The 16,440-nt window shown below is 33.4% G+C and overlaps 1 protein-coding gene across 3 annotated transcripts in view; it reads right to left on the bottom strand.

Moving 5' to 3' along the window:
• Window positions 1–16,440, bottom strand: part of SLC4A10 (solute carrier family 4 member 10) — a 173,648-nt gene that overhangs the window by 69,804 nt on the left and 87,404 nt on the right. For all 3 annotated transcript variants that reach the window (XM_025039563.1, XM_025039564.1, XM_025039565.1), the window contains 3 exons: window positions 14,017–14,174; window positions 10,913–11,000; window positions 4,474–4,620 (listed from right to left, as the gene is read on the bottom strand). In XM_025039563.1, coding sequence (XP_024895331.1) covers window positions 4,474–4,620; window positions 10,913–11,000; window positions 14,017–14,174 — 393 coding nt within the window. The remainder of the gene's footprint in view (window positions 1–4,473; window positions 4,621–10,912; window positions 11,001–14,016; window positions 14,175–16,440) is intronic.

Raw genomic sequence — 16,440 nt, 5'->3', positions numbered from 1 at the left:
TTTTAAGGAAAGGAGTAGCATGATTTAACTCGGAATCATTCTGGCTGCTGTGTTGAGAACAGATTCTAGGCGCTAAGGGTAGAAACAAGGAGACCAGTTAGGAAGCTATTTCAGGAATCCAGGAGAAAGTTGATGGTAGCTTGAAATAGGGTATTGGCAGTAGTAATAACAAAAAATGGTATAATTCAAGACAAATATTGGAGGCAACGCCAAGAGTATTTCCTGGAAGAATGGAAGTGAAGTATAAGAGAAAACAATAAATGTTTTTGACTTGATCAACTGTAACTAAGTGTAGATAGAGTTAGCACCTACCAAGATGAAAATGTACAGATGGAATAGAATTTGAGAAAATATCAGTTTCTTATACACTTCAGGAATCATTAGAGTGCCTTTTCTAATATAAATGCAAAGAGTATACAGGTACAGAAATAAGACAATCTACAATTCAGTTCAAACTTTGGACATGTTAAGTTTTAGATAACTATAAGACTTCCAAGTGAAGATACAGGATAGGCATTTGAATAAATAACTCACAAGTTCGAGCTAAAAAATCAATCTGGAAGAGGATTTAAAGCTATAAAATTACAAAATAATACCAAGAAGGTAAGTATAGATAGAGGAGAGAGGAGAACTAAGGACTAAGTCCTGCATTACTTCAACATAAAGAAATCAGAGACAAGAGGAGAAACCAGAAAAGGAGGCTGGGAAGGGGTTACCGGTAAGGTTTGAGGAAAGCCAAGAGTGTGGTGTTTTAGAGCCAAGCAAAGAAAGTATATCAAGGAAAAGGGAGTTAGTTATGAATTCTGTCAAATGCTACTGACTGACAGGCTAAATAAAATGCAGACTGAGAACTGACCATGGAATTTTAGTATTGTAGAACTCTTTGGTGTCTTTCATGTAAGATGGAGGCAAAAGTCTTACTGGAGTAGGTTTAGAGAGAATGGGAGGAGAGAAATTAGAGGCAGGTAGTACGGAGAACTTTTCTGTGGCATTTGGTTGTAGAGGGAACAAAGAAATGGTTGAGTAGCTGGCAGTGGTAGCGGTATTGAGAGTTCTTTTTTTAAGATTTACAAATTAATGTATGCTAATAAAATGATATAATACAGAACAAAAGAACAGATGACAGAAAGCAAAAGAAAGAGGAGAATAGGTGGAGTAATGCCTCAAGTAAATGTGAAGAGATGAGATCTAGCATGCAGGTAGAAGGCTGACTGGATAATTCATCAACAGTATTACATGGGCAGGAGAAGTATGTGGGTGCAGATGCTGGCAGGTAGATAGGTTTGGTGGGGCGAGTCTGTAGAATTTCTCTTTTGATCATTTCATAGTGCTCTCAGGGAAGTAGAAAGCAAGCCAACATCTGAGAGTGAAGGTCAGAAAGGATCGCTGAAGGTTTGAGGAGAGAAAACAAGTGTGAAATGGCATCGAGAGAGAATAATTGGACTGAGGTAGTATGATGAACTTACAACATTAAGGGCCCACTTGAGGTATGTGGTCAAGAATTATGTGAGATTAGTCAGTGTAATTATATGTTTTCTTCAGCCACACTCAGATGTATTCACGCAGGTAAAGACTAACAAGTTGAATTCGCATAGAGTTGTGGTTTTGACAAGCAAGTAAATGGCATGAGAGAAAAGCAAAGAAGTTGAGGGTATATACAAGGGAGTGATTATAATAACTGACAAAGTTCTAATGGTATATTATCACTTGAGGTGAATTGTTATTCTTCTCTTAATTGAAAGGAAAAAGTATTTAAAATTCTGTTATTTACACATTTCAAAAGAATAAAAACCATGGAAATTATCTCATAGGGGAAAGTATTATCTGAATTAGTATGTCTGAAGTCAGAGCACTTAATACGTTTGAGTGAGTTATGCTCCCTTTAATAAAAGAAAACATAGTCATAGTTTGTTATTCAATTACAAAACACATTTTAAAAATACTAATGTTGTAAAGAAGCATAAAGCATATCTCTAAGTCAAACTCATTATGTAAAACTGCTGCCTAACATGATAGCCACTAACTATATGTGATTATTTAAATTTAAGTTAATTAAAATTTAAAATTCAGTTCCTCGGTTGCAGTAGGCACATTTCTAGTGCTCAATAGTGGCTTCATTTATTAGATAGCATAAATACAGAACACTTCTATTATTGAAGAAAGTTCTATTGGACATGCTCATGTAGAACGTTAGGGCAAGGTCATATAAATATGTAACAGCAGAACATAGGTGTCTTGATTCTTAATTCAATGTTTTTCTACTACCGCCTCTCAATCCCAAGAATCCAATAAATTCTGCTGGTGTCTCATAAAAATAATTTTAAAAACACAGAAATCCCATGCATGTATACAAATACTAAAATATAACCCTTAAAATTACTCTTTAAGCAAATTCCTTCCTTTTAGTAGTAGATCAACTGAAACTATGTGGTTGCAATGATAGAATCACAAAATTGTAATTGCTGAGAAAAAGTAAGCAAATTATCTTTAATAATTATGAAATGACTTCAGAATGAAAATATAGAAATGAGATGGCAGTTTATTGTCCTTAAATTTATAGTCGGATTAAGATAATCTTTTTAAACACTCATATTTAAGTGGTATACCTGCTCATTCGCCCACCTCCAGCTAACCAGAAAAATTTCTATGTCTGGGTGGGTTGATTAGGCCATCTGTTACTTCAATTAGTGCAGGAAAGTCAGACCAGGCTAGACTCCACAGGGACAAGAGCCAAAGGCAAGGTGGAGTAGATGAAAACAGGGAGGGTTATAGGAGGCAGATTCCATAGAGATAGAGGTTAGCACTAGGAGGAGTGGGCTTAACAAATATTTGACCACTAATCTTAACAAAGTCACACCTGTAATAGGAAAATGACCCCAAACAATATCAACAGTCTTTATTTCTCTCTTTCTGGATTATATAATGAGTAAAATGCACATTTGATTTTTAAAGGCAGAATTTTTACAATTTTAATACCATACACCCACACAAAGGTAATACAAAGATAAGAATTATAACAAAAAATTCTTTCTAGTCATAAATATGATTAGCAGTAATAGGGAATTTTCTATATAATGACTAAGCCATACTTTTGAATTCTCCTAATACTTGCTAATTTCAAAGTGATGTATCAGACTGTAGAAAGATAGTAATGGGCTTTTTCTCAAGCCGTATTTTACACCTTTATTAAAAATTTAATTTTCTTTGATTATAATATGTTTTAAGGTGGGTCTAAAGTCTTTCCAAGCATATGGAACTGTTCGATTTAGTAGCACATTATTAATATACCAGATTTCTCAGTGAGGTATGAGGGAAAGGACCAAGGAAGATTTTCTAACTTCATGCCCCTGTCTTCTTATAGGTTAAATAGGTTCTGGTACCAATTCCAGTGTGTGGGGAAAGATGGGCTCCCCACACCAACAGGCAATGCTCCAGACATCAGCTGAGTGTCCTACAATTCAACTCAATTCTGATACTATCTACCTGGTAATAGCATCAGATGCGACTGGCCAAGGCCTCAGTCGTGTGCAAGATTGCCCCACCCCACCCCTACTTCAGACACCAGTTGCAATTTCAGGTTGTCACCTAAGCTTCTGACTGATGGGATTCAGAGATTCTCAAGACCTTTTCCTTGAGTTTCAACTAATTTGCAAGAGCAATTTACAGAACTCAGAGAAACATTTTACTTAGTGGATCACCAGTTAATTATAAAAGGATATAACTTAGGAACAGCCAGAAGGAAGAGATGTGTAGGGCAAGGTATGAAAAAAGAGCAAGGAGCTTCCATGTCCTCTCCAGTGCATGTCCCTCCCCAATCTCCTTGTGTTTACAAACCTGAAAGCTCTCCGAACCCTGTACTTTTGGGGTTTTATGGAGGCTTTATTACATAGGTATGACTGATTAAACCAGCGGTCCCCAAACTTTTTGGCACCAGGGACCGGTGTTCCTAGGAGAACCTAATGCCTGATGATCTGAAGTGAAGCTGAGGCAGTGACTCTAGCACTGGGGAGCAGCTGCAAATACAGATGACACTTGGCTCACTCACTCACCCACTACTAGTCCATGGCCTGGGGGTTGGGGACCTCTGGATTAAACCGTTGGCCATTGGCGATTGAACTCAATTTCCAGGCCCTCTCCCAGTCCCCAGAGTTGAGAGGATGGGACTAATCACAGGTTTGCCCTCATTGGCAATCAGCCCCTGTCTTTAGGAGAGCTCCAAAAGCTGCCTCATTAACATAACAAAAGGTATCTTTGTTGCTATCATCACAGGAAATTTCAAAAGTTTTAGGAGCTGTGTGCCAGATACAGGGTGAAGACCAAATATATATTTCTTATTATAAATCACAATATCACAGAGGTTATAATTTAAATCATTTGAATCTTTTTGATTGGTTTTATTATTTTAGTACATGTATTTAAAAGAAAAGACAACAAAATGATGGGATTTATAAGAGTATTTTCAAATATACATACCTGGGAAGGAACATTTTTTGGAGGCTCTATTCGAATGCTTGGATCCCATTCTCCAGGAGGGAGAACAGTAACCTGATCCAGAAATTCATCAATTCCTGATACCAAGTCATTACGATCTTTAGCTTTGTAAGCGACGTCATGAAATACCTATGGAAGGAAAACAAACGCCATTTAGAGATTTTAAAAAATTATAAACACTTAATGTGCTCAATGTTTTCATCTCCCGGTTATCTCGCATGTGATTCTAACAATTTTAATAGGCAGCTCTAAAGATGTTTTTAATGTAAAATGTTATAATTTAGTTTACTCTGAATGCACACAGATATCTATTTTTCTTAGAATGCTACAATGAATGTTGAAAGTTCTGGAAGCAAGAGTAAGAGAAAGGGAAAGGAGGGTGAAAGGAAGCTCATTAAACTAGAATTAATGATTCAAGCTTGGCAAAAGTTATACATGTGTAGATTAATCAAACTTTCTGAAAGCAGCTCTTTTTTAAAATAAAGATGAAATTTATAGAATAAATTAGATGCGTTAGCAATATTTATACCCTGGCATATATAACCTAATTTTAAAGATTATTTTTGTTTCAATTTTTTAAATAATAATGTTATAAATTAGCATTTTCTGGATATAAATCATATCAATACAGTGGAGAAAGTATGTTTCCATTCAAAGTTGCAGTTTTTTTAGGCTATTGATAGACACCACAGGTTTTCTTCTAGACACAGGGTAAGATTGCATTCCTCCCCATAGGGATTATGTATGTTCTGTTTGTAATAGAGTGAAATGCTCCATCTCTCTGACACATTGTTATTCAAGCCTATGTTGTTCCCATGGCCTTCAGGCCAAGAGCTTTGGACTTGGTAATCACTAGAGGAATTCTGCTTGAGACCAGTTTTTACAAAAACAGCCCCTCCCATTTTTCTTTCCCTTGACTTAAAAGAAGCCTGAACTCTGCACTTTCTTAAAATGGATTTGAGGATTAGGTCTCCCATCTTCTCTGCTGACGACTACTCGATCAATAAACCTTTCCTTATTCTAAACTCTGATGTTTTGAGTTTTGGCCTTTTGAACCATCCGGCACATGGACTTTGGACTGGTAAAATATTTAGGTGTATATATGTCACTTTCAAATGGAAGTTATGAGTACCAGTGTGTGACTTATCACAAAGTTTATTTGTCTGCCACTGGCTAGGAACACAGGTGGAGATCGAGCTTCTATGGACCTGAGTCCCTAAGTGACTACTTATCAGAGCCTCTCTGTCAGCTTGTAATGGACACCCAGCATAATAGAAATAAACCCTTATTGTTATAAACCACTGAGATTTTAGTTGGTTATTCCTGCAGCATACCTCATTTCTCCTAACATACACATGGAATGGTAAACTTAATATAGTAAGTGGGCAAAGTAAAAATAAAAATAAGTATGAAAAATTAATTTACACTAAATATGATAATATACTTTTGATTTTTAAAATATTTCATATAATATGAAATGGAACAGACAAATACTTGAGGTTTGGGAGTATTGCATTATTCTTTATGCTAATCTATATTACAGTAATAAAATATCCCAAAATTTAGAAAAAATTTGTTCTTTCAAATATTCTATTTGTTTTAGTTTCTGGTTTGATACTCAATCTAAACTGCTGAAGAAATGATAATGATTATTTTCAAAGGCTTTTTCTTTACCTTCCAATGAAGAACATTTCACAAATAATCATTGGTGTGATAAATAACAGTCTTTGCTTAAGATAATATGAAGATATCAAAGATATATTAATGGTTTAGTTGTATTTTGAGAAAGAATTTTTAAATATTGAGAAACATAGATTTTCCTGCCATAAACCACTGAGTTCATGGCTCAGAATATCTATCCTATTCTAAAGATCTCTTACAAGGCCATGAGACCTAATTTAGACATTTAAGAACTGCAAATGTTCTTAATCACACTGAGAGTTTACCCACTCTATTCTTTCTCTGCCAACAGCAACTCTCTTGAAATCTTTCCTGATTTGATCTCATTTAATTAAAAAATTGCTACTAGAGATTACAGATCCTATACCTGCTTTAGAAAGATGAATGTATGTATTCATCCAAAATAGTTGATTCCCTATTATTTTAAAGCTCCTCAAAGATATAGATACCACAATTTTTTTATTTTAAAATAAAAATTTTATTTACTATTTGCTTCCTATCACCAATTTCCCCAATAACTTAATTAAATTGTTCTCCCTTTCTTTGTCTAGCTAAGCATTCTGATTTCAACCTGATTTCTATAGGTTTCCCTGATCCCCTCTCAAATAAAATTAGACATCTTGTTAATAGCCCCCTAACACTTTGTCCTTTTTTTATAGCATTCTCTGCCATTGTATTTATTGATTACAATTAATAATTGTGTATGAGTTTAATGTCTTTTTCCTGCTAAAACATGAGTCCTGAACATTCATTCAATAAATATTTATCAAGCTATTTATGTATAAGGGATAGAGCACTGAATAAAATCAACAAAAATCCATTTCTTCATGGAGTTTACATTTTAGTGGGAGGAGAGAAATAGAAAATAAGCAATACAAATGAGTATTTTGTTAAACGGTGGAAAGCGTATGGAGAAAAATGAAGCAGGAAAGAGGAATTAGGGTATGAATGAGGGATGCTGCAATTTTAAATGGGGTGATTAAGGAAGCCCTCAATAGGTAGACATTTCAGCAAAAATCTAAAGGATTTAAGGATGCAAGCCACGTAACTATCAGAAGCAAGAGCTTTCTGGCAGAGGGAATAGCTGGCGCAAAGATTCTCAGGTGAGAGAATGAATGCCATATTTGAGAAGAAGCAAGGAGGCCAATTCCTTAGGGAGGAATAAGCTAGAAGGAGAGGAACAGGAGATAAGGTCTGAGAGGTAAGATAGAAGAGATAGAAAGGCACCCTGTAGGACTTTGTAGATCATTGTAAGAACTCTTGACTTTTATCCTGAATAAGATGGGAAGCCATTAGAACGTCTTGAGCAGAAGAGTGATTGCTCTAGCTGTAATGTTGAGAACAGAATGAACAGTGCAAGGGCAGAGAGAACAACTAGGAGTCTATTACAATAATGTGTAATAATGGTGGCATGGACCAAGTGATGAGTGAAAGTCAGGTAATAACAGTTCAGAAAGTGAGATGTAGTAGGATTCTGGAATTATTGTGAGAGAAGATAGGAAGATTTACTGATAGATTGGATTGGGGTATGAAAGAAATAGAGGAGTCAAGGATGACTTCAAGATTGTTCCATGAGGCCAGTGACATGTCTTTAATTTCTACCACTTTATCTTCAATATATAGTAGTCAATAAATATACATTTATCACAAAAACAACATGAAATATGTAGTATTACCATTCTTGGTTTGAAGATGAGGAAACTGAGGCAAAGAGAGTTGAGGTGAACTTGCCCAAGATCACACAACTAGGAATTGCCTTTCCTTCCTTCCTCCCTCCCTCCCTCCCTTTCTCTTCTTTTTAAAAGATAGGAGATTTAGGTCATCTTTGTAAGGAGAGAAGAATGATATAGTAAGGAGAAGAAACTGATAATGTAGGGGCCTGAGTGGATAACTAAGTAGCAAAGTTCTCATCATTGCAGTGGGTGGGAAGAAGGAAGGATCCAGAAAAGGAGACTGAGAAAAAGCATCAGTGACTTAGGAAAAAAAAAAAAAAAAAAAAAGCAAAAATGTTTTTATTTTTTTATCCTATTTCCTTTTAGTATTTTGGACCTTTGTTCTTCCACATATTTTTTAGAATAAGTTTATCAAGTTCCTTGATAAATCCTGTTGGGATTTTGAATGGAATTGCATTGATTTCTCTCACCACCATTGCTTACCTTGATTGTTGCAATGGCAACTTAAGTGGTCTCCTTGCTTTTGCTCTTGTTCCTCTACAAGTGCTGAACCCAGCATTTCTGTGATCTTTTTAAAATGCAGGATAAATCATGTCATTTCTCTGGCCTCATTGCCTATCACTCTCTCCCTTTCTCCCTTCTGCCTAGCCATGTTATCCGACTTACTATGTCCAAGATATTCCTGGCATTTGGATATTCCTCAAAGCATTTGCCCTTATCTTTTTCTTTGAAATGCTCTTTCCTCATATATCTGAATATCCTGTTCCTAAAGCTAAGCTCTAAAATTTCAAGTCTAAATGATTCAAGTTAAAGCCTTCATTAGGCGACTCAAGGAAATATACAGAAGTCCCTTCTCTGCTCTCATTCTAAAGCTAAAATAAAAAAATAAAAATATTTTTTTTTAAAAAGGATGTTTCTCTGTTGCTCTATGTGTACTTGATTGGTTAAAAAAAAAAAAACTTTGGAATTGACATCTTTCTGTTGAGAAAATTCTTGACTTCTAATTGGGGAAGGGAAGGTTTAGGAAGAGAGATACCTTGAATATGTACGTATGTACCTCCCAGGACACAACATGTTCCTCCCACCATAGAACATGTTCCATGCCCAAAGATATCTTAATGTAATGTCTTGATGTCTTAAACGTGGAAACACAATATAATATGAAACATATGTGCACATGAAAGTGACAATACTTAAACTGTGAAATAGAAATCAGTGTAATTTATTTTGCAATACTGTAAAAATTACAAAATATTAACCAATATAAAAACACTAAAAGCAAATATACTGTGAGTGTCATCTCATAAAGAGTTAGGTTTGTAGGCCTCATGAAGCTCTTTTTTTCTCTCTCCTGTCTTCTCCCAAATTTCTTCAATAAAATGTTACTCACTGCAGGGGATGGAATAGTGTCCTATCAAAATATATGTCCATCTAAACCTCACAATGTGACCTTATTTGAAATAAGGATCTTTACAGATATAATTAAGGTAAGAATCTCAAGATGAGGTCATCTTGGATTAGGGAGGGCCTTAAATTCAATATTGGGTATCTTTATAAGACACACAAAAGTAGACGATACGCAGAGATACAAGGGAGAAGGCAATGTGAAGATGGAGACAAAGATTAGAATTTTGTTGCCACAAGCCAAGGAACGCCATGAGCTACCAGAAGCTAGAGAAACAAGGAAAGGCTCTCCCTAGGGCCTTCAGAGAGAATGTGCCATGCTCACACCTTGACTTTAGACTCCTAGCTCCATAAAATGTGAGAAAATACATTACTCTTGTTTTAATCACCCAGTTTGTGTAATTTTTTATGGCAGCTGTAGGAAACTAATACACTACACACATTAAGTTGGTATTTTCTGAAACTGATGAAAAAAATTTTTTCTCTAGCTTTTAGTTTCCTATGTATAAATATCAATAACTAGTTAATATAAAACCATAAAACAGATATAATAATTTCTATCAAATGCTAAACACGAGTTCAAATTTTCAGATTTCATAAGCCTAGGAAAAGTTATATACAATATTAATTCATTCTTTTTATAGACTTTAAAGTATCTGAAGCCATGTATTTTAGCAAATATATCTAATTATTCAGATGAGAGTCTAAAAATGTATAAACCCATTTATTATTTACTACTGAGATTTTCATTTATGCCATTTCTGTGATCTTTTGCATCTGCTCTTCTTTAATAATAAAGTAAAATAATAAAGTAAAATAATAAAGTAAATAAAAATAGATTTCTATAAGGTGTTGGGGAATACAAGAAAATTATTATAGTTATATATATAATACTACTTTTTATGTTCTTATTTTTATGATCTTACATTTTTTGAAAGATACGCACCTCTTTGAGAAACTGATGAAAGCTTTTAATCAATCCAAAAAAATCTACATACAAATTTTTTACACGGAAAAATTTCTGTGCTATATCAAAGAGATCACGGGCCCTTGAAATCTATGTACAGTTCCTCTAATGGTTCAAAGACTCCCAGATTAAGAATTACATACAGGTCATTATAAAGACAGTTGATAGATGTTGCATGGCTTTTAGTATCATGTCTACTATTCAGATAAGCTGCCACTGTTTTACCTTGATACTTTAAAATTATTTTGCCCACTTTCTGTGGTTGCATGCAACTCTGAACATACTAAAAGCCAATGAACTGTACTCTTCAAATGGGTGAATTGTGTGACTTATATCTCAATAAAGTTGTTTAAAAAATATTTTTTAATTATTTTTGCCCTAAATGAGATTTGCAATAATATTAATAATGGTGCTCACTTTGGCAGTATATACAAGAGGAATATTAATAAATATAAATGTCACTAAATAAAAATTTTTTTTTTAGAATATGAGGTTTTAAAGCATTATATTCATGCATGTGAATTTATTACCCCTTTCGAACAAACTTTTCCAAAGGAAATTTTCTAGTGGAAACATAGAAGAAGGGAGATTCGGTACAAAGACATCTGATTCACAGTTAATTGTCATGAATACAGGAACCCCAAAAGTCAGGTGTACCTAGTGGGGAAAAATGTTCCCAATGAACTTGAATAAATACCTCATCTGTCATTAGAGTTGCAATTGATCTGCCAATCTCATGGTACTGTTGACCCTTTCCCAGGGGTCCCAGAAGAATGAACAAAAATCTGTAATTAAGAAAATAAAACACGAATGTTTCATGGTAGATATATAAAAGTAATTTTAGTAGTACAGAATCACTCATCTCAAAGGAATTACTCAAGATGGAGATTTTGTTGTAAAATATTTCCATATTTTTTCATAGTTTATTATTATTTTGAAACATTTCATAATGATCGACTCTTACGCTTAAGATTCTTAAGCAATAGGAATCTGTGGCTATTTTGACCTCAGTGTCTCCCTCATTTTGTTACCTGTAGAGGCTATACAGTTGTTAGTGAGAATTTTAAGGATTCTATCATTCTTAGAGGAGTAAGATGAGAAAATTAAAATTTGATTAAACCATTTTGAATTGTAAGGAATAAAACTCACTAATGTGCAGATTGTAGAACTATGTAGAAGCAGGGAAAGGTAATACAGTTGTATAAACAAAGAAAATATATGGTCAAAAAACAATAAGTGTATGTAAAATTTACATTAAATAGAAAAAAAGATATCAGAAATCAAAGACCAGTTAGGCAGAAAAAAATGGAGAGTTAATGATCTATTAATTCCAATATTGGAGGAATAAAAATACCAGCTGCACTGTGATATTCCATCTAAATTAGGATGAAAGTCTGGCAAACTCATCATCACAACTGGAGGTTTTGAAGAAATCAATATGTCTCTAACTTTTCAGGACCAGTAATTGTCCTATCTCTTTAAAAGGTCAATGATGCAGGGAAATAGTGAAAATTTGAAAATGCCCTACATTTTGCAATACAATTCTACCGTATTAATTTGTTAAATGGTTTATACTCTTAAGTATGAAGACTAGTAGTTTTGTAAGACATACCAAAAAAAGTACTATAATTTTACCCTTCGTTTAGTTATATACTTTAGAGATTGTACATGTTTTTACATGAAGCATATATTACGCAGTCTTAAAGGGTCTGATATTAAGTTTTTGTGTCAGTTGTAACTGAATCCAAGTCAATTTCTACTACATAGAAATGTCCACTATGATTTAGAACAGGAGTAATTTAATAAGGTGGCAGATGCTTTATCAACTATAATACTTTTAGGAAATTTCCTAACCTATGTATATCTTGTTATTTTTCAGGTTTCCATTCCATGAACTATTTACAAAGTCTTAAAAGATTATTTTTTGACATTTATATTATGTGTTGTTATATTCATGGTGTGCCTTTTTGTCCTCCTAAGTACAATTAGGAACCTTGAATGGCTTCCTTTATTCTATTTGTCTAACTAATCTTCCATTTTTTTGCCTTTCCTAACTAGTCAAGTCTTTTTAATCTCTCTCAATACTGTGGCTCAACCATGCCCCTAATTTTTCCTCCATTGTTCTTTACACATATTCTGCTATGTCAGTATGAAATGAGGTCACCTAAACCTTGACAGTTTTCAAAGTGAGGGTGTATAACCCCATTATAGCTTTACTCCTGAGAATTTTTCTTTTCTTTCCTTTGAAATACAGGAACTATCATGGTCATAAATAGCCATCATTTACTCAGAATTCATCAGACACCTTCTTAAATGGTGGAACAAGAATACACTGCTTGAAAGACTGAAAGGGAATTTTAATCTACTTCCACAATTAGTAAGTTTGACATCTTAAATCTGAATCCCAAATTTTTAGAACCTCTGTATAGGTTACAGGTTGTGTATAGAAAAACACAGCCTTAATCATACAGTCAGATGCCACTTTAATGTGCTCAGTTCTTCCTTCTCTTTTTAAAATGAAAGTTGGTATATAACAGAAGTCTCATTAGCACTCCAAAAGGATGAACTTCTTTCTGTCAGCTGAAAAGTAACCAAGTTCCTGCCTCAAACCAGATTCAGGGATAGGTACTGCAACACTGAATCCCATTCCAGTTAGCTGAGTTCTTATAAAAATGAGGCCTCTCTTGACTAAACTATTCCATATTTGGGATATATCTTATGCATAATCAAAGCATAGAGTGATGTAACCCACTGTTTTGAGTTAAGGCTCATGAAGGAAACATATTCTACAAACCCAGATGCCACAGCACCTGAACTTTACATCATTTCAGCTTGGCTGAGGCATTTAATATGTACAAGAGGAATCATACTATCAGCATCTGAAAAAGAGCATCAAACAAAGGGCACCAATCATGTGGAAGATGGGATCTCAGAGAGATGTGTTTTGCTATGGGAACAGGATCACAGTGAAAGGCTATCTTTGTACAGAAATCACACTTGATGAGAGGGAGAAGGGACAAAAACAAGGTCCCCTGGATGAATTACTAGGGACCGTGTGTGCTGAAGTCAATTTTTTTTTTCTTTACATTTTTGCTCATGGACAGTCTTACATCTGTAAAATAGAAATAAATTCTAAACAACATAATTCGGTTTGCATCATGCCTTAGTTGTTAGTCTTTATTCAAAGTTAAATGAGAAACAAGTTCAGGTAATCAAATTAAGTTTGTACTCTTGATTCGGATTCAACCACAGTACCATGATGCTTCTACCAATGATTTTTTAGACTCTATGTATGGGAGACACACTGTGCCTGAGATTCAAACATAGTGTACACTAGGTACGAGGGGCTATCCTAATGATGGCACTTACATGAACTTTGAAGGCCTTCTTATTCAAGAGTAAGCCAAGCCTTGAAAATTTTGATCTTTTTGAGTTTGATCACATTCATATACAGGATTCTCTCTTTAGCTCACAATTTAATATAATCTTTGAGGAAAGCCTAAAACTATCACTTTTTACCAAAATTATAAGAAAGTGTTTATATGATGATATAGACCAGGGTATTCAGAGATGAAGAGGATGCCTAAAAGAAAATATAAAGTTTGAATGGAAGGAGGAAAGAACAGAATAATTTTTAAAGTACTTCTCCCTTCTTCCACAAATAAGAAGAAACAACAGTTTTGTGGATTAAACATTAGCTTCTAGAAAAAACTCTCGGAGGAAATTATATTTACTCATTTTTTTTCCACACAAAAAAAGAATGTTTAAGAAAAACACAAAAGATTCTTTTACACTTTTTACCTGGTTGGGATTGGGACTTCAGCCAGTCCTTGAAGCAATACAGCTGGAGACAACCTGACAAATGCAACTACAGTTCGATCCAAGAACTCTAATTCCCCGACTAAGATGTTTGAAGCTTCAGCACCTGGAGGGATTTTTTTCATAAAATGTAGATCAACCTGCGAGCGTCACAAAGTAAAATAAGGTAAATCACAATTGGAAAATTTTGCTAAATTGTATGCTAGCACAATATTTCACATACAGGAATCCATCAATAAATACAGGTTAAATAAACTTTAAAATAATTAAACATGTCATTTGCCCTTTAGAAATAACTTTTTTTCTTGTGTATTCTTCTAATTTGTCATAAATAAGCAGAATACTCTAGTTTCTCTATTCAATATCTTTAAAAGAAGCTTCTTCAGTATCAGCAATCTTGAAATCTTCAGGGAGAATAAAGCATGTGCTCAAATGAATATACTTTAATCATAATTTAATTAACATTTGCAAATAGATTTAAATATTTTATGCTAAATTATCTTAATTTTGTGCACAAATAAGTAATACTAAAATATGCTAATTTCAAAAGAAACATAATCATGTTTCTCCTTACAATATAATGACCTTAGTCTTCATCTTTATTCTAGTTGTTCTGTACCTTTCACATTCTGTACTTGGCCTGATAATCCTTCATTTTAATTTCCCATCAAAGAATTTAGATTTGGCAGAGTAAAGAAAACAAGAATAAAGGTACTAAAATTTGGGATCGCTGAAGAGCCATAGGTGAATTTCTGATGTGAGATGTCTGTGATTGAAATGAATGCACGCAAAACAAAAGTGATCATTAACAAAAAGAAATGCTTAGAGTAAAAGGCGAAGTCTGAAAACCAAATGTAAACTAAGAGTAAATATCATTTTTTATGACAGGGCATCAGTGAACACCAAGCAGTGACTTTAAAGTAAATCTTACAAAGCGTTCTTCTTGTTTCTAATTTATTTGAGTTGCTTTTTATGGAAATCTGTTTATAGGTAGAATACAATTTTTATCTGCTCTAGTAAGTTGTTTTATGTTCCTGCATTTATGAAATGAGGGCCAAAGATCAAAGTGACAATAGCCAAGAGAAACAAAAGAGCTTTAGCAAATATAGGTGAGGCTAAGATCTTTTTCAGGCCAAATAGCACTTTTGCAAGTTTAATGTTTGAGAATATTTTTCCAAGAAGTTCAAAATGAAAAAAATTAAAACTTTTAGGAGTACCTTAGAAAGTCCATAGCCAGACTTTAGTGACTACATTAAATATGTTGTTTTCTGAAATTAAGACCTCAGCACAGCTATTTAGAAGGTTTATAAGTACTTAATTTTTCTGTAAGACAAGGGTGCCACAAAACACAAAACTCATTATATGCAGTATACATTTAATCATAAAAATTAAATATTAAAATAATCTGCAGTACTCTACTAAAAATATCAAATAGAACGAATGTTCTATAATAAGAACAAATATGATTTAACAATTTAAAACTGCCTATAAAATGACTATAAATTCCAAAGTTTTTAATCTATAAATACACTTTCAAATATAAATTTGTAAACTCAAAAGCATATGCAGTGGGATATTATATGATAAATATTTTCCTTTTATAGAATCTAACCTTTTAATTTATAGATACGAAGTATTTATTTACCTTGTTAGTAGGTTAAATTTCATGAGTATTATAATTTTGCATTTATTTTTCAAGCTAGGAGCTTTGCACACATTGAAAATGTTTTTAATTACTAATGCTTTACAATTTCACTATAATGCATAAATTCTCAAGAAGGGAATAAAAGAATACCCATACACTATTAGCCCAGTGAGAAAAATATAATAAATCTTCCTAAGTCTTTCAGAGCCTAAAAGAGTAAACAAGTCATGCCCTCCCCGCCACCAATGGAAATAAAAATTATAGACTATTAACACACTGGAACAAAATTTAAAATAAGAAAATACCTTTTAAATAAAATCTATAATTAATAAACAATATGAGTTATATTGATAATACCTATCATAACTTGAATGAGAAGTTTCAATTCCACCTGGAAAACTGTCTATTAAATCATTTATTGCTTGACAAATGCCATCCATAGTCTTAACTATTGAAGTCTGTGCCCAAGACAGGTGGCAATTACACAAATAACTTCTTTAAGATGCAATTTAATTAAATCGAGGAATATATAGCATGCTAAATTGTTTAATTTTATGAAAGGAAATACATGGTCCTTACACATGATTTTATTTGTGCATTACATAATACCTAATATATCATTAATTGATATTTGTTATTTAGAAAAAGCACTAAATACATAGAATTAAATTTCAGGATTAAGAAATTTATCTTTTCATTTTAAATACAATATAGTTAAATAATATATATATGGAGTAGCCATTATATTATACTCATTACAT

This window comes from Pteropus alecto, unplaced genomic scaffold (genome assembly GCF_000325575.1).
Source record: "Pteropus alecto unplaced genomic scaffold, ASM32557v1 scaffold3, whole genome shotgun sequence".
In the NCBI taxonomy this organism is placed as follows: Eukaryota; Metazoa; Chordata; class Mammalia; order Chiroptera; family Pteropodidae; genus Pteropus; species Pteropus alecto.
Note: the sequence above shows the minus strand (reverse complement) of the source record. Positions and strands in the feature narration are given on the sequence as shown.